The sequence below is a fragment of the Triturus cristatus genome, chromosome 3_1 (genome assembly GCF_964204655.1).
Source record: "Triturus cristatus chromosome 3_1, aTriCri1.1, whole genome shotgun sequence".
Lineage (NCBI taxonomy): Eukaryota > Metazoa > Chordata > Amphibia > Caudata > Salamandridae > Triturus > Triturus cristatus.
This window is the reverse complement of record NC_140583.1, coordinates 530309464-530337227: the sequence shown is the minus strand read 5'-3', so window position 1 is coordinate 530337227 and position 27764 is coordinate 530309464. Positions and strand designations below refer to the sequence as shown.

Sequence of the window (27764 nt, the reverse complement as noted above, 5' to 3'; positions counted from 1 at the left end):
ATACGTGCTCCCTAGAGGTCGAAGACATTTGCAGTCCTATTAAGAGTCTCCTCAAAATTCAGGTTTCTACGATGCCAGAGACAAAACACAAAGATATTCCTATCAAGATGGATTCCCAATAGCATGTATGGCCTTAGCCTTTTACAATACAAGGAATGACAAGCTAGATTCCATATCTCCTACCTTCACAGTGTGAAATGCTTAAAAAATGTTTTCTCCTATTAAGCACTAGAATTAACATGTCCCCTCATGAAGACCATCACTCCAAATCCCACAAATTCCATTGAGGCCTCCATCCTGAAGAGGATTATCTAAATCTATAAATCTAAGAATACAACATGACAAAACAAAAGACACAACAGACCTAACAAACTACAAATTAAAGCCACCAGCTGAATATTTTGTTCATGCACTGAAGCTTAGCAGAATCGACTATCAAGTTCTAAGGTGGAACCTGGGAGTACCTTGCCTGGCCACCGAATATTGGCCGAATTAATGCAAATCATGCCACAAAATATTTATTTTTGAGACCTCGTTAAAACAATTAATGTATATATTAATGCAAATCATTCCAAAACATATATATCCGATACGTTCTTAAAACACAATTCATCTTTGATAAAATGCTTCTTCGACATTACAAAATCAATATGAAAAGTAGAGCCGCTAGCGGGGTGAGGCTGATCTATCTGAAGACAAGAACTTTCATAGAAACTGTTGATTCCAGTTTCTCATCCTTCAATTCCTTAATTCTCCAATGACCTCCACAAATGGTCTGAATTCTCTGACACGGGCCTGTAACGGTGCCAATCCACGCTAACTGCTTGGACCCTGCATATTATAATCACTTTCCAGTCCCTGAAACCTTAAGCCATGGCCTCTCCATCAACCCCTCCCAAATGTCACCACAAAGTTAGTTCCCCTTCTGATTACTCTTTTTCAAATCTACATGTCTCCAGCTGGAGGGACTGTTGCTCTCACTGCCTGAGGTCACTTGGTTGAAAGTGAGGTATGTGAGCTCCACATGAGGAAGCTGTTGAGTCTGCACAATAGGCTTGTGCATGGTGTACCCGAGGCTTGCTGATCCACAGTTGTGGACTACATACAGCCAATTGCTTAATGCCAATTGGGTAACGACCAAAGCACAATTAAATGCCCAGTCTATTATTTCTATGAAAAGTATGAGAGTCTCATCATTTATCATCCACCTGCTCAGCAGTTTCAGGATAAGAGTGAGAGAACAAGGAAGTCGCCTGATCTAGTAATGCACTGCTGGGGCTGAGGCGAAAGGTGTTAAGAGAAAAGTCACCTGGCTTGGACGCTACAGGCCAGATGTAATAATCCTTTTAATGGCTGCAAATGCTTCGACTCTGCGTTTGTGGGCATTAAAATGCTTTTTCCTATTTACTAATCCCATTTCAGGATCCGCAGATATGGAAAACAAATTTGAAACGTTTTTCTAATAATGGGATTCTGATTGAATACCTATTCAGCAAGGGGCATGTTGTAGGCATCCCTTCCAAATACCAAATCAATTTCTAACGTATCAATGTTTTATCTGGTTGCAAAACATTTTGGCCCTAATTACGATGTTGGTCGGAGTTGCCACCGACCGACCTCAGGTCAGCGGTTCCGACCTCGCAATTAGGATGCGACCGCACACGGTGCGGTCACAAACTTCCATTTCTCAATAGGAGCTTGTGCGGCGGGCCGAAACTGCCCACAGCACAAGCTCTCATTGAACAATTTACGTTTTAAAACAACCTTAAGGTGCCTGCCACACTGTGCAGGGACGTGAAGGAGGGCACCATAGGTGCCCCCCAGGGCCACATGTGGAGGGCCGGGGGGAAGAAGGCCCTACCAGCGGCCTCCAATGTCACTTTCCGACAGTCTTCCCATGTAGGAAAGGCCGACATGGAAACGTGATCGGAAACCAGTATCATAATCCTGACGGCGGAACCGCCGTCCTTAAGGGATTATGATGCCATTCTGACCGCCGGATTGTGTCAGTCAGTCCCTCTGACTTCAGCATCTGACCGCACACATCATAATGCACCAGTCGGACTGCAGCAGTAGATGCGGTTCGGACCACAACGGACAAGACGTTGGTTGAGCTCCGAACTGCGTTGTAATCAGGCCCGGAGTTTTTATTGACACCTCAAAGAAGGAGTTACCCTATATGCAAAAGAGAAAGGGTACCCATTCCTCTTTGTGAATGTTAAAAAAAAAAAAAGTCTTGGGGACCACTGCCTCATCTTATAGCAACCTTAAAAAAGAAAAAAAAATACTCTTTAAACCAGTCCCATTTTACGAAAAAAAGTGGTGCATTTAAAAATATACGTTTGCTTCATTAATTATCTTAGACACTTTCAGACCAGAGGCGAAGAAACACACACAAAAAATTGACAAGGCAGCAACCATTCTCCGTGTATGCACCCATCATCTGGAATGACATCCCTCTACTCATCTGGACAGCCCAGGCGCTGCTCAAATTGAATGCAAAGCTGAAGACACTCCTCTTCAAAGAACGCTACATCACAGCAAAGTAACAGTCTACCTTCAGTCTCGGAACCCAGCGTCCCTCCAATCACTTATCGATTGCTTCTTCGCTTTTGACCCTGCACAGTGCTTGGATGCCTTTCGGCTAGCTATGTGCTTTACAGATACCATATACATACATACTAGGACAACACGCAAATGTATAGACCACTTCCACGCTCGTTAGGTCTCGCTGAGACAGCAAAAGCTGTCTCTTTCAGACATTTTGTAAGTGGGCTTCAAAAGTGCTACCCACATGGTTTTGCTGGCCTAGGGCTTGAGTGCACGATGGCGTGCACGTGCACAGCTGCTCCTTGCATTCCCCCCTCCCTTCTCACCCAGCCCTTTGATGCTCTGCTCGATTACTTTCACTTTCGCCGCTTTGACCCTTGCATTCCCCCCTCCCTTCTCACCCAGCCCTTTGATGCTCTGCTCGATTACTTTTCACTGTCCTTAAATCCCTTTGTAAGTCCATCTTGTTTGGGTCACCTTTGCTTCATTAGACCCATCTTTCCCGACTAGGAACCGGTTATTTTTGTCCACTCCCTTTAATTTACTTTAATAATAAACTCTCGCCTTAAGTGAAGCAATTGACTTTTAAATGTCGTCGTAATCTTACAGCCTTGTTCTCAAACAAGAAAACTCCTCTCCTTCCACACGTTTCCCATTCGGCCATCTTTTCTTCTGCAGTAGTTGATAACATTGTGGCCATGTTTTAACCAAAGCATCAGGTTTCTGCAATTTTGTAACAACGTGGTGATGCACATACTTTCTGTATGTTGTACATTCCGCTGCCCCTAATGTGTCCGAGGTTTGTGTGCTGTGATGCATGCTAGCGCGATCCCACGCCATGCGCCTCTTCAGCCCTCCTAAAATATACCATCCTCACTCTCCAGGTTAGAATTCGACACTTCAAAAACAAACGTGTAGCAACGATCTTCTATTAATAATGCTATAATGGCAGTGCTTTTATGCATTCCATCGTAAATGTTCTGTGGAAAGTATTTGTATCTTATCATTTTGCAGTGGTTCCGGTAGGTCAGCAGTCATTGATTCCTTGTTTGTGTACCTTTGCCCAGGGGCGTTTCTTCAATTGGTGCAGCAGGTGCAGTGGCACCAGGGCCCACGAACGCTGATAATTCGTGTATTTAATATAACTGTAGCATATTGAGGAGGTTGGGGGGTCATTTACTTACTTGCCCTGGGGTCCATGACACTGAATAGGCTGGTGTTTCGCCACGTAATTTCATTGGTCAGTGTTTAGCATTCGAGGTTGTACTCCTGAGTGATGTGACATAGAATGTAAGATTGATTGTGCCAGGGCATGAAAAGGAAATGCTGCTCAGGGCGCCAATTGTGTAAGGCGTCTAGACCTCGCACATGCTCTTCCCTCTAAGTTTTTCTCTCTGGTCTCACATGTGCTATTCCCTCTGTATTTTCACTCTGCCCTCAAATGTGCTTTTCCCTCTCTATTTTTCTCTCTTTCCTCACACATGCTATTCCCTCTGTATTGGTCTCTCTTCCCTCACATGTACTCTTCCCTCTGCATTTTTTCTCTATGCTCTCACATGTGCTCTTCGCTCTGTATTTTTTTCTCTGCCCTCGCATGTTATCTTCTCTCTATATTTTTCTGTCTGCTCTCACATGCTCTCTTCCCTCTGTTTTTATCTCCGGTCTAACATGCGCCCTACCCTCTGTATTTTTTTCGCTTTGCTCTCACATGAGCTCTTCCCTCTCTATTTTTCTCTCCTCCCTCACATGGACTCTTCCCTCTGTTTTTTTCTCTCTGCCCTCACGTGCTTTTCCCTCTGTATTTTTCTCTCTGCCCTCACATACTCTTCCCTGTATGTTTTCCTCTTTGCCCTCAAGTGCACTCTTCCCTCTGATCACATGCATACACAACTATGCACACATACAAACACACACATGCATTTACACACACATATGAACATATACAAACACACAGACATGCATAAACATATGCATATACATGCACACCAACACACCAACCCCACATACACATATAAACAAGCACGCACACCAACATACTCAAACACATATACATACACACAAACATGCATACACAGACATAGGTATACACACAAACATGTGTACACATCCATGAAGACAAATGAACACAATGACACACCCATACTTGCACACCAACACACACATGCATACACAAACATATACGCATACAAACACACACACATGCATACACACACCGATCTATACATATAGACACACACACTATGCACACACACGCATCTCCCGTACTGTCTCAGGGGAAGAGTCGGTGTCAGCTGTCTCCTAGAGGGAGATCTCGCATGAGACAGTAAGACTCAGAGACATGTGGCGGTGGGGAGAGACAGACATGCCTCCATTTAATTGTGTTGTTGCAAGATGGGGACTATCTTCTGCAACTGGTGCATTCAGATAAGCGGCAGTAAGTTCGTCAGACACATGCACTGGTTTCAATTTCGAGAAAGTGGGGTGAACGTTTCACAGATCGGGAGTGTGTGTCAACACGTGTTTCTCTTTCACGGCAAGGCCAATCAGTACGTTTTGTTTAACCGTGTGGTCATGAATCCTTTAACCCCTTGTGTGCCACGCCCTTTCCCCGCCCTGTGCCAGGCGTTGCATTAGCGGGCGGGGTTCATGCCGAGCTGGACTCGTCATGGGCACAGCGCAACCGCGGCCCATGACGAGTCCAGCTCGTCATGGGCACAGAAGGGGTTAATTGCATAAGTGAGCGGGTATGGATGTAAACAAAAATGTAACACTAATACCACATTTTCTGTCACTCTTGTGAACAGGTTTGCTGTGAATATATGAATGAGAATGGCGTTTTAGAATACGTTGCATGGAAAAGGTTCAACATGGTGTATACGTGTTTTTTTAATTTATTTATTTATTTTTTATTGCATGGTTAACGTCATGATATACCGGATTCGGATGCTTCATTGCAGATCAGTTGTTTGGCCCGTGGTTATTTAGGAGTTTGGAAAATACTTTTGTACTGTTTCGATTCTTTTTGTCTCTGCCCTATCTATTGGCTGCGTCCTTACTCTCTCCCATCTTCTCTCTCCACCTCTTTGCTACATGTTCTCTCGTAATGTTTTCATTTTCCCCAACTCTCCTCTTTACTCTCTCTAATTCTTTTTTTGCTCCTTTTCTGTCTCTGTCCCTTCTCTCCTCTTTCTCTCCCCACCTGTCCCTTCTCTAACCCCACTCCTCTTCCTCTGCCGCCCCCCCATCCCTCTCTCTCGCAGTACTGCAGCATAGGCAGCACCAGGTCTCTGATACCTTCTCAGTGTTGGCCCTGGGGGTGGAGGAGGTAAGTCAGCCCCCCAAGTGAATCCCATTATCAACAGATAGTGAACCTCTATTTACCAACAAGTACGGAGCGGTCTCAAGTGACGGCTGATGCGAACAGTGATCTGCTCTCGGCCCCGGCAGGGCCGGTGGGGGTGTTACCTTACACTAGGAGAGGAAGTAAAAGTGATATCCTCCCCTCCCCCCACTCCACCACTGTCTCTCCTCACCTTCCACCTCTCTCTCTCCTCCACTTCTGATTCCCTTCCACCTCCGTCTCTCCTCACCCTCCAACTCTGTTTCTCCTCACCCTCCATCTCACCCTCCTCACCCTCCACACGTGTCTCTGCTCACCCTCCACACGTGTCTCTGCTCACCCTCCACACGTGTCTCTGCGCACCCTCCACACGTGTCTCTGCGCACCCTCCACACGTGTCTCTCCTCACGTGTCTCTCCTCACCCTCCACACGTGTCTCTCCTCACCCTCCACACGTGTCTCTCCTCACCCTCCACACGTGTCTCTCCTCACCCTCCACACGTCTCTCCTCACCCTCCACACGTCTCTCCTCACCCTCCACACGTGTCTCTCCTCAACCTTCATACGTGGCTCTCCTCACTCTCCACACGTGTCTTCTCACCCTCCGCCTCCTCCACACGTCTCTGCTCAGCCTTCACGTCTCTCCTCACCCTTCACGTCTCTCCTCACCCTTCACGTCTCTCCTCACCCTTCACGTCTCTCCTCACCCTTCACGTCTCTCCTCACCCTTCACGTCTCTCCTCACCCTTCACGTCTCTCCTCACCCTTCACGTCTCTCCTCACCCTTCACGTCTCTCCTCACCCTTCACGTCTCTCCTCACCCTTCACGTCTCTCCTCACCCTTCACGTCTCTCCTCACCCTTCACGTCTCTCCTCACCCTTCACGTCTCTCCTCACCCTTCACGTCTCTCCTCACCCTTCACGTCTCTCCTCACCCTTCACGTCTCCCCTCACCCTTCACGTCTCCCCTCACCCTTCACGTCTCCCCTCACCCTTCACGTCTCCCCTCACCCTTCACGTCTCCCCTTACCCTTCACGTCTCCCCTTACCCTTCACGTCTCCCCTCACCCTTCACGTCTCCCCTCACCCTTCACGTCTCCCCTCACCCTTCACGTCTCTCCTCACCCTTCACGTCTCTCCTCACCCTTCACGTCTCTCCTCACCCTTCACGTCTCTCCTCACCCTTCACGTCTCTCCTCACCCTTCACGTCTCTCCTCACCCTCCACGTGTCTCTCCTCACCCTCCACGTGTCTCTCCTCACCCTCCACGTGTCTCTCCTCACCCTCCACGTGTCTCTCCTCACCCTCCACGTGTCTCTCCTCACCCTCCACGTGTCTCTCCTCACCCTCCACGTGTCTCTCCTCACCCTCCACGTGTCTCCTCACCCTCCACGTCTCTCCTCACCCTCCACGTCTCTCCTCACCCTCCATGTGTCTCTCCTCACCCCCCACGTGTCTCTCCTCACCCCCCACGTGTCTCTCCTCACCCCCCACGTGTCTCTCCTCACCCCCCACGTGTCTCTCCTCACCCCCCACGTGTCTCTCCTCACCCTCCACACGTCTCGCCTCACCCTCCACACGTGTCTCGCCTCACCCTCCACACGTGTCTGTCCTCACCCTCCACACGTGTCTGTCCTCACCCTCCACACGTGTCTGTCCTCACCCTCCACACGCGTCTGTCCTCACCCTCCACGTGTCTGTCCTCACCCTCCACACGTGTCTGTCCTCACCCTCCACACGCGTCTGTCCTCACCCTCCACGTGTCTCTGCTGCACGCCTCACACTGCTGCACGCCTCACACTGCTGCATGCCGCTGCACGCCACACACTGCTGCACGCCGCACACTGCTGCATGCCGCACACTGCTGCACGCCGCACACTGCTGCACGCCGCACACTGCTGCACGCCGCACACTGCAGCACGAAACATTGCCGCACGCCACACACTGCTGACGGCACACACTGATGCAACCGGCACACTGCTGCACACTGCTGCATTACTCCCTGCTGCATGCTGCACGCAGCACACTGCTGCACGCAGCACACTGCTGCACGCCGCTGCACGCCACAGTGCTGCATGCCTCACACTGCTACACGAAACACTGCTGCACGCCAAACACTGCTGCACGCAGCACACTGCTGCACGCCGCACACTGCTGCACGCCGCTGCATGTCAGTGCTGCATGCCTCACACTGCTACACGAAACACTGCTGCACGCCGCACACTGCTGCACGCCGCACACTGCTGCACGCCGCACACTGCTTTTATGCGAGTTTATGCTACTGACATTGTAAATTACAATGCCTTTTATTTGTTTTAAAACCAAAACATAAAAGGCATTGTAATTTTACAATGCCAATAGCTCAAACTCTTATAAATGCGAGACCTATTGCATTGCAAATGCTGGTTTTAAAATGTACGCACTTTCATGCATTCTAACGAACGTGCCACGAAATGTGTAATTCAATGATGAATAAACTGCGCTACTACATCAGTAATTACTGCTCCATCCAACATGAGGCTACGCCAGGATAACGGGGCGTGTATTCAGCATAGATTCCAATTACACAACTGGTGCAAATGTTGCAACAGCGAATAAAAGAGTGTGTAACCATAACCGGAGTGTTCTGGACAGCTAAATTTGTTATCGACAGTCCTGTAGGTGAACAGACTCACAAGGCTAGCACTAGAACACTTACATTGCCCGAGGTAGACTCCCCTGGATAGAGTTTTCCAGAATCGAAATGCCATGCAGTTCGCTTCTTTGTGCTGTGTTTTTGTTGCGCTGAAAATGGGTTTGTTTTCCATGTCTGCGGATTGAAAACGATAATGTTGTTGCGGCGGAGGGTAAAGTAATGCTCTTAACAGGTTTCCCACTCTTACTTTAACACAGTTAGAGGAATGTGTCTAAACATAACATGTTCTGTGCAGTGTTTTTCACTCTCAATTTACTTCCATTTTAATCTAATCTAAAATACATCAACTGCAAAACCGAAGCTGCTTCCAAGCTCGTCATCTGGTATTCCGTGTCCTGGATCATACATCTTCGGCGACTGCTGGTGGAAAAGTGCGATTTCCAAGCAGAAAATATGTCAGCAGCACAAGCCAGGCGGCACTAAACACTGCCATCTGTTACTCGCATGGTGCATGAATTTTAAATCAACCGAACCAAAAAGATAGGTTTTTCAGCAAAAATGCAACGAATGGCAAAGCCCAGGCAAAGCGCCGACGCAGAACGACCTATTCTGGAACACGCTGCGCTGATGAAGAGAAATGGCCCTTCTCGCTCTCCCTCTAAAAGCCTCTGAGGTGAAGCCGCGCCCAGCCATCTATACACTAGAATTAGCTGCTTCCTTCGGAGAAAACACCCTTTGCGTATTAACAGCCAATGTCAACAGCAGGTCAACGACTTCCGAAGATGAGTCATTTAGAAGAATACAAAGCACTCGTCCTGCGTTTGTTTTGACAAAAAACACACCGCCTTTGAGAGGGCCAACTCCCCAGATTGTGAAATGTAAATGGAATTGCCCATTTAAATATGTATGAAAAAGATATACTTATAACACAAATATGGAAACCACGAATGACATGTTATCGCACTATTTGGGCGTAGACTTTCAACTACTCCTTCACGTGTACCATAGGACACTTACTCCCAATGATGGTAGTATGTAGTTTAATAAACTCCTACCAAATGTGTTACTCTCACCCGCCAACATACGCCCGCCACAATATCCTTGGTGCAACAACATCAACCGTTGCATGGCTAAACACATAAGGTCCCCAAGGCGAGACCTATTGGCTATGCCAATGCTTGTTTCTAGTTGCGTCCCTCTGGCTTTGATCAGCGAAGAATCGGATTCCGCTGGTAAATCAGGTTGGAGGTGAAGGGAGAAGAGGAGGAATAGGTTCCTTCAAAGACTCAATTTCCTGCGCCTAAAGGTGAGAGCCCCAAAAGCGGGGGTGTTAAGCCCCCAAAACTGGACCAATACGTAGACTAACTTGCCTTGGCCCTGTTGTCAGAGACTCCACGAGTACAAGGTCTGTTCCCTGCTTACAGAGGTTGTTTCTGACCTATGCACGAGAGCACAAAGCCTCTTGAAGTCAGAAACTTAGTTTAATTCAGCTTCTGGGAGGTTCGCTTTTTCTGCAACACTCACAGCAGGGCCAGAGTGACTCTCACTATACTGGGAAGTTGGTCCTTCATATGGCTCAGTCTGTAAAATTAACCACTTTGCAGCTCAAGTGGCAGAAGTGATGACATAGCAGCCAGTACAGCGTCCACGCTGTAACCACTTCAGCAGCTTAATGCAGACTGTTGAGCATTGAGCGCTCACTGGCAAAATACTTTATTATAGATTGCTAGCATTGGCATATTGTGAGCAATGTTGTGGTGGTGTTCATAAAGCTCTAGAATGCATGACAATAAGTTTTAGTGCGAAAATGCAGGGTTAATGACTAATGGCCCACTTCGCGATGTTAGAAGGACTTCAACTTACAAACTACAAACAGAAGGATCTCTGAGACAAAAGCAGAAACTCACTGAGATATCTTATATAAAATACAAATCTGGGACAAATACAGATCTTTGGAGGAAGTGCAATAACCACCAGAGTTATCTAACCATTATTATCCCCACACAAAGATCTTTGCAGCAGGTGCGATATTTCAAAGGGCAGTCTCTTTGTGACTGATTAATCTAGAACAGATTTATTATCACGTTTGTTCTTGTTGCCAATTTCTTTGTGTCGTATTTTTCAAGAAATAATGTGTAGGTGGACGGCCAAACTCGTTTTTCCTATTTTTTTGCAGATTTTATATAGCGCGAACTCGACCCGAAGGTATTGGAGCGCTTTACATGAGCACCGGTTACGTTTCACATTCAGGCACGGGGAGATTATGTGATTTACCCAGAATCACAGAATGTGGACGCGACCCCGAGGCTCGAACCCTGGTTTCGAGCACCAAAGTCGGCAGTCTAGCCGACAGACCACATCCTCTCCCTCGTGACTTCACTCCCTTTCCACTGCCACACATTGGCCCCCAGTTAATTGGTTCCTGCAGTACATTTTTCGAATTTCCAGCACAGGGTCGTGTAGTTCGCTTGAACTCTACATAACGAGCCAAAGTTAGAGTTCAAATTCCTTCACTTTTCTTAGATGTCCAATCTATTAGCTGTAGGCCCGCAAGCACAACTAGAGTAAACCGGAAACTGGGTAGCTCTCGTTAGTAACAGAAGAAAGCGTGCTTAGCAACGGAGTGTAAACTGCGCTGAGTGTCTCGAGATGCCGTTGGCCGCGATACATCACTCGTGGGAGCAGACTGATTCTGTGGTTTATATATCTGTGCCCCTAAAAGGCGTCAAAGCAGGCAAAGCTGACGTCGTACGCCCCGAGGAATACCTGAAGGTGAGAGTCTCGCTGCTGTAGTACGAAGGCAGCCACGCACAGTCGCAGACAGAAGGGAAGAGGTATACTGTACCACCCGAGGAATAAGCGGGCACAGGCAAGTGAAAGACAGGGACCAAGAGCAGAGGGTTAGAGAGACTTAGGACAGATGCTTGTCTAACAGTGTCCTGGCAGTTAAATTTGGCTCCCCTATTGAACTAAAACTCCGTCTTTTGAAAGCGCCGCCTGTCCTAAAGCTCTCATCGTGAAGTTTGGCACGATCAAATTCATCCGATGGTATAACAGAACGTTGTGTCGAGTTGTATACATTTTTAGGTCAAGCCTGGGCAGCGCATGCGCTGCTCTGCGAGGCATGCTGTATTGGAGTATAGACTTGTAGCCGCGCCCACTCTCCGCCCATATTGGTCATTGGCTTTTTATCGTTGTCCTTCGAAAATGGTGGCTTTTGATTCCTTCTGGTACACTTGGAGTTGAAGAGCCTTTGTGTTGCAGGTCACTTGTTAAGAACTTCCCCACATTATAACCACTTCAGTAACTTTTCTGGAGCAGGCAAAGTCAGTTTACAGTTGTAGCACCTATCTCTAATGCAATATGGTTTGAATATGTATACAACACAGCCCCGTGGTGTGTGTGTACCTGTTGTAATGCAGAACTTGGTGGTGTTTACTTGCTTACAACCCAAACAGTGGAGGTAGTAGTTAATGTACTGACGATCTTGAGGGCAAATCGGGTTTGTGCACATCAGACATCCCAACAGAACCAAGAACCAGCACAAGCGCATGCCTCGCACGGCGGGAGGGGGCCTACACGATTCCCTTGCGGGAGCGAGCGGCAAGGCACGATGATTGCGACTATATGGCACCACCATGTGGCGCTGCTCACTCCCGCAAGTGAATCTCCACACGTGCACGCGTTGCCATTGAAGGCAATGGAACGCGTGCACGTTTTTGGCCGTCAAAGCTGTGCTGTTGACTAAAAGTCTCTCCTATGCAGCGCAAGCGTGCTGTGTAGGCGAGACCTAAAAATGTATGATCAAAAAACATTCACTAATGTGACTTTGCTACTAAAGACGTTTTTAAAATAACAAGCCATTTTATTTGTTTAGGAGATAAGAATAAACCACCACCTAACCAAGCAATCAAATAGCATGCAGCTACAATGTCATGTAAACTCTTTATAACAACTTCAAAAAGAAGACAGAAAATAATTCCCCATTTGAGCACCCAAAGTGTAGCCAATCTAAATAGCTGGCAAATTTAATACAAATAAGTAAAGTAAAACACACTTCGAACTAGGTTGGTCACTGAAGAGAAAGGAACTACTTTTAAGGAGGATGTCAACAATGTACACAGCCATTGAACAGTCACTCAAATTGAAAGGAGCCAGTAGGTAAAGTGGGCTGACCCACTACCCCATACTATTGTGCTGGGATGGGTGGAGGCAAAATGTGAATGACAATTTAACTGACCATTGGGTGAAACCCACTGACCAAAGCTCCTCTGTGCAGGTGTGTAAAGTATGAATATTTTGGAAAAACAAGCCTGGCAAGACAACTAAAAAGGTCTCGGAGGCTAGACCTGAAAATAGCACTCGCTGTACTGCAGTCTTCTTGGAAATGCATTTCTGTGTGTCCATCTTATTTTTGTCCCAGGTGGGGAAGTTAAGTGGCCTTTTTAAACTCTTGGGATGAGTCTTTGTGGAAAGATGCTGGCCTAGGCCAGGCACATTCACCTCATTTGACCTTTCTGAAGTCACCAATACCATGGGCCATACGGCCCTTCCGAGCAGGCTAATCATGGTTTGAAAACAAACCCACAAATTAAAACCTAATTCAGTTTTGCGATTTCGCAAACGACAGACCCTAGCTTTTTTTAAAAAACCCTTTCAGCTGGGTGAAGCAATACTGTAAAGCGTGGTGCACTTGGTTTCACCTTTGTCCCTGTCCACCATGATAATTAGAATTGTACATGGCTCCTTTGTTTGCTCTCCAGGGAGGACTAAGGAAAAGTTCAGTCATATACGGGGATACAGGCAGACCCTTATTAAAGTGTCCCTAAACGAGCATGCTTTGCACTGCCAGTGGAATATCACTCTGGGCGATAGGCAGAACTGGAAAGGAGACTGTTAGAAATGGGATTTCTGGTTGGCTAGGGCTTGCGCCAAATCCAGGCAGAAACCACCACTCTAGTCAGGGCTGGGGAGTTACACGCCAAAGATAACCCCTGCTCACCCCCTTGGTAGCTTGGCACGAGCAGTCAGGCTTATCTCGGAGGCAATGTGTAAAGCGTTTGCGCGCGCACCCAGCAACAACACCCAAGGCCCACCACAAAAGAAACTCCACACAAGGTTATATATAAAAATAGCCTTTGTATTATACCAAACACATTAGATAATACACACTTTACAATATGCCACCGGCACGGGCAGAATTTACAGGGGAATTATCTACATGGGACAGGGCCTCATGGACCACTGTCAGGAATAAGCACTTTTAGAACTAGCACGTTGTGGGGCGTGGTCTCGCGCCACGAGAAGATGGCGGCTGAATTTTGAGCTCCGCTCGTCCGCGGAGACATTCTACGTATTACAGCCTGTTGTTTGGCTCCTGGACAAGTTGTGAGGATGGGTTGCGAGCGCTAAAGGGTCGGTGCGGAGATTTTGTCCGTTCCGACCCTGGATTCGTCTCTCGTGGACCCGGTAGCTGTGGCGGTGCTTTCTCTCTGTGGCGGTGCTTTCTCTCAGTAAAGTGCGAGCGGCGGCCGCCATTTTGTGCTGGCCGTTCATAGATTGCTGCATATTGTGAGGTAATCCGGCGGTTCATGATAAGAACGCGCGGCAACGTTTTCTTCCTTTTTTTTTTAAATTCTTTTCTCAATATTACTGGCTGTATTGACTTAAGGAATGTTTTCAGCCTGCTACTATGCCTTGATGCAGATGTGGTTTATGCTCTTCTCTTCCTCACTGCGTGCCCCAGTCGCAGCATGTTATTTCTAATATCATATATATTGGAGACTCTTTTATAGGAGTGACGCTGTTTTGCTTACGAGTGCTCAATATCGCCAGAGTGCTGACGGAAGGTGACGCTCTTCACCGCACATGCTATATTTTTTGGATTTTTTTTTTTCCTTTTCTTTGGTCTCCAGAGACTTCTTGAGGAGTGTGGTGTCTTCTTTTGACGGATGGGCAGACGGAAGTCCTTATTGAGAATCACCTCTCGACCACCTTATCGTTTCAAGATGGCTAGTGAAGCTTCTAATGCGACTAGAGCAGTTTCTTCTGGTACCAAACCCAAGAGAGCCAAGAATGACCCTCCCTCACCCATACTATCCTCTCAACATCCTGTTCTAGATACTATTTTGGATGAGGTGAGGGGTTTTAAATCGTTTCTGGCCACTACTAATGAGAAGCTCCAACTAATTGAGGATAGATGGATTACTATGGAAGCTAAGGTGTTTGATATGGAGCAACGTATTAGTGATGTTCAGGATATTTCTACTAAAATTCCAATTTTGGAACAGGAAATCAAGCGTCTTAACACTGAGGACCTTGAAAGTCGCAATCGGCGTAACAACCTACGCCTTTATGGCTGACCAGAAAATTTGGAGGGTCCTGATTTGCTTCTCTTCCTGAAGAAATTTCTGCCTGAACTCCTAGGCATCTCCCCATAGCCTGCTCTGAATATTCAACGTGCCCATAGACTTGGTCGTTTTCAACCTAATGCATCTAAGCCTAGAGGCATTATCTTGTTTTTGGAATTTACTGATTTAATGCGAGTCCTCTCAGCTATCAAATTGAAGCGTCACCTTACTTGGTCAGGTCACAACATCTTTATTTCACAAGACTTATCTAATGCTACCAACGCAAGACGGAAGGAACTTCTGGCGCTTCGTCCTCAAATGAGACAGTTGAATATTCGCTATGGTATTCGCCATCCTTGTCTGTGTAAAGTCACACATGAGGGCCCCACTCGATCTTTTGATGACCCTCTTAAACTGAAGTCGTTTCTTCAAAACCTATCTCCACTCCCTGCGACTGTCTCTTCCTCTCCTACTTAATGTCCTTGTGTCTTTTCGCTTTCCCTTTTAGTACGGCTGTTTCTTAGTTTTCTATTCTTATCTTTTTCTCTGACGCTCCATCTCTTGTTGGTGCTGTTACTCCCCGTGCACCTGTCTTTATTGTTGTTTTCTTATAGATCTGGATATCTTTCCTTGATCTATCCTCTTTCCCTTCTTTTTCTATTCTCTCTTTCTTTCTTTTGTTGTTTTTTTCGTCAGCATGTCCTCTTACTCATTTGACAATGTGCTGTTTATTGCGTATGTCCTTTGGAACTGTGTACTGTTTTGTTGTATACTTTTTCTATTTTTATCAATTTTGGTGTCTCTGTTTTTTTTAGATGTCTCCCTGAAGTGTATCATCTCCTTATGTATTGTTCCCCTCCGCTCCTTCATTATGTGTAACTTTGTCACTTGGAATGTTCGTGGTCTTGGCAACCCCGTCAAAAAACAGAAGGTACTTTCTCATTTATCCAAATTAAATTCTCAGATATCTTTCATTCAAGAAACACATTGTAATGAAGCGGAATCACTTAAGCTGAAAAGACAATGGGTAGGCCAAATTGTGTACTCCCCTGCCTCTAGTAAAAAAAGGGGTGTTGCTATATTGTTTCATAAATCTTTATCTGTGCAAATTGTTTCTACGCAAAATGATGCTGATGGACGATGGGTAATGGCCAGGGTTGTTGTAAAGGGCAAGGATTTGGTTTTATTGAATATTTATGGTCCGGTTAAACCTGACCCCAAATTCTGGCATAACATTAAGGTTCTACTTTCCTCCTCCGACTGTCCTAATATTATTGTTGCTGGTGATTTTAACCAATGGATAGACCCATTTTCTGATAGACCATCCCAGTCCAAGCTTCATCCTGACAAATCCCACAAAGCTTTTCAATCGGCCATTACCTCTCGTGCTCTATTTGATGTTTGGAAGACATGTAACCCAGATTCTCTTGAATTCACGTTTTTTTCCAATGTTCACCATACACGATCTAGGATTGATTATATTCTGGTCAGTAAATCCCTACTCCCGTCTATTCAATCCTCGGAGATTGGGTCAATTTTCATCTCTGACCATGCACCAGTCCTTATGGTTTTAGATTTTTCGTTACACTCTCAAAAATTTAGTCGTTTGAAGCTTAATAATGTTTTATTATCAGATTCTACTTTCATAACAGAAGCTACTTCCTTTGTTAAAGAGTTCTTCATGTTTAACAATCCCTTAGCAACCTCTGTTTCTAATAATTAGGATGCTTTTAAGGCCTCTTTTCGGGCATTTGCTATTTCTTATGTCTCTAGGAAAAAGAAAATTGCTTGAAATAAATATTTAGCTTTACTACAACAGCTTAAATTACTGGAGCATAATTACTTCACTTCCAAATCACCCTCGGCAATTCATGACCTCATTAAGGCCAAATCTGAAATTAACAAACTTGCGACAGTTGAAGCTTGTAATATTCTCCTCAAAATTAAATCTAAATATCATGGTGGCCAAAATAAAGCTGGTAAGATGTTAGATAACTATTTAAAAATCAAATCTGAACGTAAAAATATTGGTCCCATCTTAAATGAATCCACTAAACGCTTAGTGTCCTCAGATGATGATATTGCTACTATCTTTCATGATTACTATGAGGCCCTTTACTCCGATGACACGAACCCTTCTAATCAAAATTTAGATATTTTTTTTTCTGGCCTTCCTTCTCCCCCATCCTCACCCCATGAATTTGATTCCTTGGAGGATGCGGTTACTGCCCAAGAAATTATTAATGCCATTAAATCCTTAAAAAAATCAAAGGCTCCAGGACCGGATGGCTTTTCGGTTGAATTTTATTCTACCTTTGCATCGATTTTTGTTCCTAAGCTTCTGACACTGTTTAATTCTTTCATTACTGATGCTAAGGCCTCTGGTTCCTTTATGGATGCTTTAATAATTATTATTCCCAAGCCTGACAAGGATCACTCCCTGTGTAAAAACTATCGCCCTATTTCATTAATTAATTATGACTGTAAGATATTTGCAAAGATTCTTGCTATTCCTCTTGAGAGTCTTCTGCCATTATTGGTTAAGAGTGATCAAGTTGGATTTATTAAGGGTAGATTAGCAGCAGATAATGCTCGAATGTTTGCAAATGTTATCTCGCATGCAAAAAAATTTAAATCTCCTCTTGCAGCGCTATCTCTAGATGCTGAAAAGGCTTTTGATCGTATTAATTGGCAATTTATGTTTAGAACCCTCAGTTGGTTTGGTTTTGGTCCGACTTTCATTTCTTACATTAAATTATTATACTCCTGTCCCCGGGCCAGTATTTTTGTAAATAATCACTTTTCAAATTCTTTTTCTTTATCTCGTGGTACGCGTCAGGGCTGCCCTCTTTCCCCTTTGTTATTTGTTCTTTGCCTCAAACCTTTCCTTGAGCGTATTTGGGTTAATGCTCATGTATCTGGCTTTACACATAACTCTGTAGAAATTAAAATATTAGCTTATGCTGACGATATATTGGTTTACATGGCTAATCCTCTCACATCACTTCCTCCCTTCTTGGATGAGGTTCGATTATACTCCAGCATTTCTGGCTCTAAGCTAAATCTCTCTAAAACACAAGTTCTACCCCTGAACTCGTTATGCTATCAATATATATTTAATGATACTAATTTCACATGGTGCCCCACAAAAATTAAATACCTAGGTATTTGGTTCTCTGCTTCCCTACCTGCCACAATACGATATACATTTGCAGCATTACTTACTAAAATTCAATCTTTGCTTCTTACATGATCCCCACTTTACCTTTCTTGGTGGGGCAGGTTAGATACTATAAAAATGATGATTGTACCTCATGTCCTTTATATATTGTCTATGTTGCCTATTTGCATTCCCCTTACATATTTTTCGCAGATTAATTCCATTTGCGTAAAATTTTTATGCAATAAGAAACACCCTCGTATTGCCCTTATAAAACTTAAACGCCCTAAGTCTGAAGGTGGAGTACGTTTTCCTGATTTTAAGGCTTACCACTCAGCCTTTCTAATCAAACAGTCCTTCGCCCTATCCTTTGATTTTGCTGATACCCCTATTCCAAGATGGATTGTTTTTGAACGTTCCTCTCTAAAGGATTTTTCTTTTCAGAATGTGATTTATATGTCTAATTGTACTTTCATCTCTAATAACCCGATTATAAAATATTCTCAAAATGTATTGTATAATACGTTTACTAATGGTTTAACTCCATTTCAATGCTTTCTATCTTCTATTATTTGGTATAATAAATTCCTTAAATACAAGGGTAAATCATTCTATTACAAACACTGGAAGGAGAAGGGTATTATTTTTGTACACCAATTAACCCTTTAACAATCTGTTATTCCCTTCCTTGATTTGCAAACACGATTTCAATTACCGGATACATATCGTGCCGAATATCTTTTAATCTCAGCTGCTTTACAATTACAATTATCCTCTTTTGACTTAACTGTATCACTACCGTCCCTTACTCCCCCGACACCTTTATACAGTCTATTTCCTATGCATAAACCTAAAGCAGCTCTTATTTATAAATTATTGATGTTACATATAACCGAGAGACCTAAATCTCCTACTGAACTTGCTTGGGAATTAGATTTATCCCTTTCATTTTCTATTGATGTCTGGGATAAATTATGGTCTAAGTTATTTAAAATCTCTGCTGCTGCTCGTATAACTCAATCCTTGTATTTTATTTACAATAGAGCTGTTATTACTCCTGTTTGCATATCCAAGTTCTCCCCTTCCTCGTCTCCACTATGCTGGTCTTGTTCTAAACATACTGGCACTTTGAGACATCTCCTTTATGATTGTCCTACTGTTTTGATTTTTGGGAAATCGGTTTGGTCAACATGCATGAACATTTTTAATTGTAATCTGAGTTTATCATTTCATAATGTTTTTTTAGGTTCCTCATCACCCGATTTGGATGACTCCACTTCTATCTCTTTATTGTTTGATCTTTTTATTGCATTGGCATTCAAAGTTATTTTATCTTTGTGGAAAGACAATTCGAAAATATCTTTATTAATGTGGTGGAATTTTATTTGCGATGAACATCGGATTGCCAATGTCTCCTCTTCTGTCCTTTCTCAAAAAATTAAATCTGATCTTCTCTGGTTACCTTTTACATCTTATCTTTCTTCACGTGCTTCTCTACCCTAATTTGGTTCTGTTTTCTTTTATCTGGTATCTTATGTAGTCTTAGGACATTTTCTATTCTTTGATTTCTATTCTTCGATTTCTGTTTTTTATTTCTTTGATCTCTATTCTCCTTTTTCTTTTCTTTCCCCTTCCCATTTAGTTCTTTTTCTTTTCTTTTTTTCCTTTACTGTTTGATCATTTATGGGATTTTTTTATATTGTTCTTATTACTTGATTTTTATACTTTGTAAGTTCGATTTAGATTTCCTGATTGATTGTATTCCTTTTGTATTTCTGTGTTTTGTTTCCTTTCTGAAAACTCAATAAAAAATTCTTAAACAAAAAAAAAAGAAGAACTAGCACGTTGTAGAATTAGCACTTTGTAGGAATAACACTTTAGAACATAGCACATATAATCACTGTAGCACCAATTCGAAAATGTAGCGCACAACCAGTAACCACTGGTAACAGGTAAGTACCACCTACCCAACCCTAACCACCGTAGGAAAATATTACGCAGGGAACCATGAACTCACTAGTATCACTATACTAGGTAACACAACCTCCTAGGTATAAAAATACATCTAGAGGGATACACCAAGCATTGCATAAATCACATTAGGCAATAATTACAAATAGCGCACAGATCACCTAGACCTGTCCCCCTAGGCCAACCTGGCCTCTCAGGGGCTCAAACGCCCTTTGTCCAGCAGAGTCAGGGCTAGCTGTGAATGCAGCAACGCACAGGGTGCAGGGCGCAGGGCACCACCTAAACATTGCAGCTGCCCACTAAGTGCTGGGCAGCTGGAAAATGAGCCTGGGCTCTCAATGGCCCTTTCAACACATATGCCCTGCTTTGGAGCCTCTCTGGGCTCTGAGAAAAATAGTGCCCCCAAACGTTGGAGTCCCACTCGGGGGACTCGAATAGCAATGCCCCCAAACGCTGGAGCCTTTTCTGGCTCTTAAACAATGTTGCCCCCAACGTTGGAGCCTCGTGGGCTCGAAAAGAATGATGCCCCCATAACGTTGTAGCCTCGTGGGCTCGAAAAGAATAATGCCCCCAAAGTGCTGCCGCTGCCCACTATCATGCGGGGCAGCGGGAGGGAGAAATACGCACGGCGCCTCGTTGCAGCTGCCCACTGCGAGGCGGGGCAGCTGTAAAATTCTGTAAGTCCCGCTGGAGCACAGGATGTGCTTTAACTAACATATGCCCCCGGGGTTGGAGCGGCCCGCTGCCATCCGCGGCCGCTCTGCAGGCAGATCTCTACAGTGCCTTCACTGGCACTCACCAGGCTAGGGGTGCCAGGAAATGCCCCCCCAGCCACACGGGGACTTTGTGCACAACAGGGCGCCTCACCTGTACTCCAGGGTGCTCCGTCTGTTCTCCCGCGGTGGCGTCTCGCTCCTTGGTGGCGGCTGGCACGGGGCTGACACGGAGCATACAACGCTCCGACCTCTCTGGGGCAGCGGGGCTCCCTCAGCTCACGAGAGCCCTGGGAAGACTTGCCGGCTTCTTTCTCTCGTGCAGTTCTCCTCCCTGACCCAGGAGTGGAGGGGGTGGGAATGGAACCCGCGAGGCTCCCGGACGGCTTACTGCTTCCGTCGCGAGGCCCCGCCCCCAGTCAGGCGGCTTCCGGGCTGCGGCGGTGAGTTTTCCGTGGCGAGAAATACGGGGTAGGCTCCCGTGAAAATAGATACCCAAGTGGGGTGGGCACCCGCTAGGGGTAGATAAAAAAAAAAACAAAGACAAAAAGGCACAGAGGCGGGGTGGGCTCCCGCAAAGCGCACACTGCGGGGTGGGCACCCGCCCTAAAGGCACCGATGCAGGGTGGGCTCCCGCTCAGTTCTTAAGTATCCGGCCATCTTAAAATGCGGGGTGGGCACCCGCTTCTCCCAGCAGCTCGGGGGAATCCCCACGTCGGGATTCCCTCCAGAATCACGGTTGTAGCGCTCGGCACGCCACTAGCTCCTCACTCTCCTCTGGGCAATACTAAAAGCGCTCCCGAAATGAAAAGTAGAGCGCTCACCGGCGCTGAAGCCCAAAGTCCAGGGAAAGTCTTCAGGATGCAGGGGGGGGGGGCAAAGGCTGGGTCCAGGGGCCAGCTCACAGGGTCCTCCAGCAGGGAGGCAGTACCCAGTGGCGGTCCTCCTGGCGCCCAGCAGCAGGCCCCCCTCAAATTAGGAACAAGAGAGAACATTTTACATGGGGTCACAGACCCTTTTTATACACAGGTTAACTTTGTTTCAAGGTGCAGGGGAGGGGCGAACCAGATGTAACTGGTTCTTGAGCACTTTGTTTTGCTCAGCCCCTCTCCCTATTCACAGAACCGGCCAGGGTCATCAGTCGCACCACAGGGGGCAGAGCCAGCATTGTGTGGGGAAAGCCCAGCCCTATTCAGGTCCCAGGTGTACTCCTCCCACCCATCTGGATGTAGATCTCTCCACCCACCACTGGGGCAGACCCCTCCTGACCCTGGGAATTCCCTAGCCCAACACATGACCTCAGCCAGCCAATCGCCAGACAAGGCACTCATCTCACACTGCACACAGGAATGCCAACTTCTAGAAGTGGCACTTCTACACTAGGTACATTGACGCCGCACACATCATCGCGCAGCATTTCATCACACGAGTCCGCACATACCAAACTCGCACCTGCACTCCCCACGCATCAGGAACTACCAGGGACACATACATTCCCCCATGCATTCCTATGGGAGGGCAGGCCAACCTCACTACACGCACGCACTTTACCTTGGGACACAGTGGTAAAGTGCGCAGAAGCCAAAAATCACTAACACCAGGTCACAATTAAAAGCAAAAAGTTTCAGGGGTGAAACTGCCAGAAGGGCCAAGTCCAACAGAGACACCAAACTCCAGCTGAATATTAGGAAAATAGATAAAGAGACGTGTGTGTAGGGTCATCGATGTTGGAGTTGTTGGGAAAATAAATTGATGCCAAAAGTATGTATTGAAGAGAAATGTGCCCAAAATGTATAAATAACAGTTGTCAACACGGTGGTGTGGGTTGATAATCGTGCAAAGACAGGTTTGGGATATTTTCGGACTGGTATATGCAAGATGTATTTGCTCATAAAATTCTCAGAGGCCATCAAGCATGTGTAAGAAGCTCAAACAATTTATATGAGACTTAATATTTTTGTTCTTTTTAACTTTGAGGTATGACTTATGCTGACGTTTGTGAGCTATAAGGGCGTTCCAAACATAAAATAGTTTCTGTGCGGCTGCAACGTAATTCTCAGTTTAAGCAATGGAAAATGGAACCATATTGGAAATCTATTTTTGCTGCAATAAGCACATTTTATGGAGTGGTGTGTAGATCCTACTATATCCAGCCTTGTTGGAGCTTTGAGGAGATTCCCTATCCTATTTCTATGTTGATGTAAAATCCTTTTTTTTTTTTACCAAGTAATGGCCACTTTCTGAACACAATATACATTCAGGGCATGGTCCTTTTAGGTATGTATTTGAATTCCTATTCACTTTCTGTTACCCTCTCTAATAAGTATACATACATATAAATAAATATCACAGTTAAAAAGAAAGTCCTAATACATGGTTAGTTACCAACTCTAAACCATGGGTGGCATAAATGTACCTAATGACGTATGACAACTGCTTGATGATCATCCCTTTGTTCGAGGTTTGGTAGTTGGAGGAGGGACATAACATTCGTAGTTGGGGTAAATAGACATTGTATCAATGGAACATTTTAATCAGTGGACACATTTCGAAGGGGTAGATGCACGCACAGAGTTGTTTACAATGTACTTGCCAGATAATGCACGTGTAATTTACTCTCCATATCACTATCTGCAGAAATCACTAAAACATTAAGAGCTTGATCAGTGGTTTCAGCACCAGATACCGCATGACACAGACCACACAGATCCTATTAGAATAGGTTTTCTCATTGTGCCTGAGCAGACTTGGTCAGTGTTAGATGTATATGTCCAGCAACCAGGTTAGGACCAACAGAAGGGGCAGGTCACACAAGCCATGCTAGAGTTATTGTGCATTTCCAGACAGCACATTTTACAAATCCGAGAATGGATTCACCTGCATCAAAAGATGCTCCTTCCAGCCATTAATTCAAAAACCATACAGGGTGTGAGGACAATTAACCATGCAGGAACAGATTCCCATCTGGGTAGCCTGTAGGAAACATCATTTAGAAGTTGTATATCTACTTAAGAGCCCTCGAGAGAAGCACAAGGGTGTGGAGTGGTAACTGTAACAAGTACACCTGGAAATGGTTCAGGTTCCTATTAGAAATGTAAAGCTTGAGTCCTAGGTCAGAAACATTGAATGTGGAGCCAAACATTTCTCTGGAAGAAGTTGCCCTACTGTGGATTTACGGTGTAAGTAAATGTTTCCACTGGGTGAATGTGTGGACTTCAGAAGAGGAAGGCTCAGCCGGGATGCATACCTTTCTCCGTCTCGTTGCAGATCGCTCCAGTGAAGCCTTCTGGACAGATGCATGTAAAGGCAGAGGCGGATATGCCAGTGAGACAGGTTCCTCCATTCAGGCATCGGTTGACGTCACAGAGTTCACCTGCAAAACAGACGGTCAGTGAGAATGGAGCATGATGCAGGGATGAAGACATACGCACCTAGGGCATCATTTACGAGGCCCCTAGCTGCACTTTTACGCTGCCAGTCCATCACTTATTTTACGCTTCAGTGGAGCAATGTGCAGCAGCATATTTACAAGGTCACACAAATCCACTTTGCGTGGCTTTTCATGGCCTTGTAAATATATGCCACTGTGTGAAAGGGGCGTTCTATGGGCATTGCTGTGGGTGTTCCCACGCAACACCTATGGAATCTGAAGCATTCCCAGATTTACGAGGAATCGCAAACCTGGGAATGTGTCAGGTTCTAACGCCACAGCAAAGGTGGCATTAGGGAGGTACAACGAGTAGAAATATCCTTATTTCTCCACATGATTTCCTCTATCTGTGCTGCATTCTGTAGCAGACATAGAAAGATGAAAAAACATCTCTCGGGATTGTTTTTGTGCAGGAAGGTGCCCCATCTTGCACAAAAACAATCACCCCTACAAGCCAGTCACCCTTGCACCGTGGCGCAAGGGTGCCTGCGTGGGCGCATGGCTGCTCACAAGCGCAGGGGAAAAGGACAGGAGTGCGCCTTATCTCATAAATACAGCACATTCCTGCCCTTTTCTTTTGACGGCAGGAAACTCTCCTTCTACATCCCCAACCGCCAGCTACGATTCGCCGACCTCGCACTTGCCACCGTTCCGCACATCCGAAGAACTACCACCGGCGGGAGATCCTTCTCCCACAACGCCGCCAAAACATGGAACACCCTACCACTGAGCCTACGACAGACCCAAGACTTGCTGACCTTCAGGAGAACACTCAAGACCTGGCTTTTCGATCAGTAGCAGCCTCCCCCCCCCAGCGCCTTGAGACCCTCACGGGTATGTAGTGCACTTTACAAATGCTTGATTGATTGATTGATTGCCGCAGGGCAACGAAGCAAGATTCTTTGCGGCGCTGCCCTGCGCCAAAACCTCGTAAATGAGGCCCTGTGTCTTTTCCCCTAAGAGGCCAAGCAACAACCAGAACATAACCTTGCAACGCCTAGAAGTTGTCCCGTTTATTCGCAGCATACAGCGCTCCAGGTGTTTTGGGTGTGCTGTGCTGCTTCAGACCCATCTCGCCTACTGTGCAGAACCTGCTGGGGTCAGCTGGAGAGGATGTCGCTTACAAAAATTTGAGTGTTCTGTTCCCTGCAGCAAACAAAAACATTCAGCTCCATTTTGGTCCGTTGTGCATCTTTTTCAAGGCAGAACAATGGAAACCTATCCGCATGACTGCGAGCCTTTGTATTTATTTGTGAAATAAAAGCCTTTTGTCCCAGTTACAATTCTGCCAAACGCAGTGTCCTGACGCACGGGCCTCTGACGGGTCCCAGCAGTGCGAGGATTCTCAGAACGTCCAGCTCTTGTACACTCCTTGGAGTAACCCGCAGGAATGTACTCTTGTGTTTAATAAACAAGGCTGCCCTGTGCCAGGGGTCGGGAGGAACGAGACGTGCAGTGAGCCGACGCCCCACCTCGCGCGCCTCGTTGGATACGTGTCTGCCCTGCAACAGCTGATGAATTAGTTCCATTTAATAATGTGCACATGCGTGACGTATTTGTACAGCATGAACACAGCCAAATGGAAGCAGGGTCAGCATGGTCTTTTCCGCACGTTTTCAGATTGATTACAGAGAAAGGGGCAGCAGTTTTCTTACTGCCTGCCACTCAGGATTAAGAAGCGAAGTGAGGGGAACAAACCGATCAAGCATTGGCAAACACAATATGTCTATTCTTGGAAAGCAGTGAATTTCTAGAGCAATGTTTCTCGATTTATTTTTTTGCAAGTATATGCAATAAAAACTAAAAAGAATATAATTGAAAGAATAACATTGAAAGAAAAATGTATCACTTCCTAAATGTGGCAGGTGCACGTTTGCAATAAAAATGAACTTAAAGAATTGCCTTAAAACCGGCATGACAAGGTGAACATATTCCCACAGTGATCAATAGCGCTGCTCCATTCTATTTTGCAAGCATCACCTAGAAAGCCTATGTTAACCTCTGGCATTTATATTCACACTGCCACAGTTCTCCACTGTGGTGGCCTCTTTTACCACAATCGTGGTTTCCATCCACCTTGATGCCACCATGCAGAGTTTTTAATCACTGTATCCCTTTCCTTATTCTGTTGTTGGGACTGTGAAATCATTGGCGACAATTCTCCAAACAAAATCTTAGGAAACAGACAGCATCTAACTGACTAAACATAGCGTTGGCCCTGAAAATACCTACCATATTACAATTGAATTATGTATAAAAATTTTCACCTTTTAAGATATGTAACTGACAGACAACCATTTGCAACAGACAATGCTTAAGTACAACACTAATCTAAACTAGCATTAGCATAGCCAATAGTTCTCGCTTTTGGGACCTTATAAGTATTTAGTTTTGCAGCACAATATCCTTGGTGCAACAACATTTAGCCATGCAACAGCTAACCTTGTACCTTATAAGTGTTTTGCCATGCAACAGTTGATGTTGTTGCACCAACGATATTGTGCTGCATAACTAAATACTTATAAGGTCCCAAAAATCGAGACTTATTGGCAGTGCCAATGCTTAGTCCGATGATAGTCCACCAAATGCAGATGTCATATCTGAGGTCAGCTCACGGCCCTTGTTCAGGTTACAGGGTCACAACTGGGATTACCGTCAAACATAGATCTAACCAGTAACCTCAAAGACAATGTAAAGAATAATAAATCGTATATTAGTTAAGATAATGTAGGCCTCTGATGGCAACCTTCAAATGAAGATGATGCACTTCTTTGATAGAAATACTGAAGTGCACATTCTGGAAATCTAAAGATATCATCCAGGACCCTACCTTCATCGCTCCAAAGGCGTGACCAAGCATAACCATGTAGAAAGTCTGCACAATGAACCATTTTTTGAGATCTTAAAGGCTTCACAACAGCCATAGTCTTTTTAGTGGAAAAAAACTGGCAGCAAATTTCCAAGCATTTTCATTCTTCCATAATTGGCTTAACTGCTCCAAGAAGTAGTCTTTGAATTTAGCTCTGTAGATGACATCTGAAATCTCAGGACGACATGAAGAAGGGACTACAGAGAGGTTGAAGGCATAGCCATGCTTCATGATGATGGTGAAACGCTCAATTGTTGAAGATGGAACATGAACTGCCAGGGTGCATTATCAAAGACACATGTTCCTCTAAGTAGGCAGTCATATTAGGGCAGAATGGCGGACTCCAGAAAATCTTATTGAGTGCAAACAGGCATGACTGTGCAAGGTAAACGCAGAAGCCCCAGTGTGGGCATTAGTGTCAGCTGAGTGAAGTGTATATTTCCGAATTTGCATGGAAGTGTCAAAGCGGCATTTAACAAACTCCAACAATGAATTGGTCTTCATGTAATCTCAGAGATTAATTCTATCCAACTTAACGATTTTCTACAGGGCATTTAAATTGTGTCTGAGAAAATGGCATTGACAGTGCTTAAGAGCAAACTGTTTCAAGGCAAAAAAACATTATACCTATGGAGTTGAGATGATTGGGCTCCCAGTCTGGATGTGCTATAGGGAAAGCACTTGATTTCAGTTTCAATGAAGATGCTCGAACCATCTGGACAACATGGGCTGTTAAGACTTTTAGG

At 45.3% G+C, this 27764-nt stretch overlaps 1 protein-coding gene across 2 annotated transcripts in view; it reads right to left on the bottom strand.

The window, feature by feature from the left end:
* MFGE8 (milk fat globule EGF and factor V/VIII domain containing) overlaps positions 1 to 27764 on the bottom strand; it is a 231706-nt gene that overhangs the window by 152843 nt on the left and 51099 nt on the right. For both annotated transcript variants that reach the window (XM_085644459.1, XM_085644458.1), the window contains exon 2: positions 23967 to 24092. In XM_085644459.1, the coding sequence (XP_085500585.1) occupies positions 23967 to 24092 (126 nt within the window). The remainder of the gene's footprint in view (positions 1 to 23966; positions 24093 to 27764) is intronic.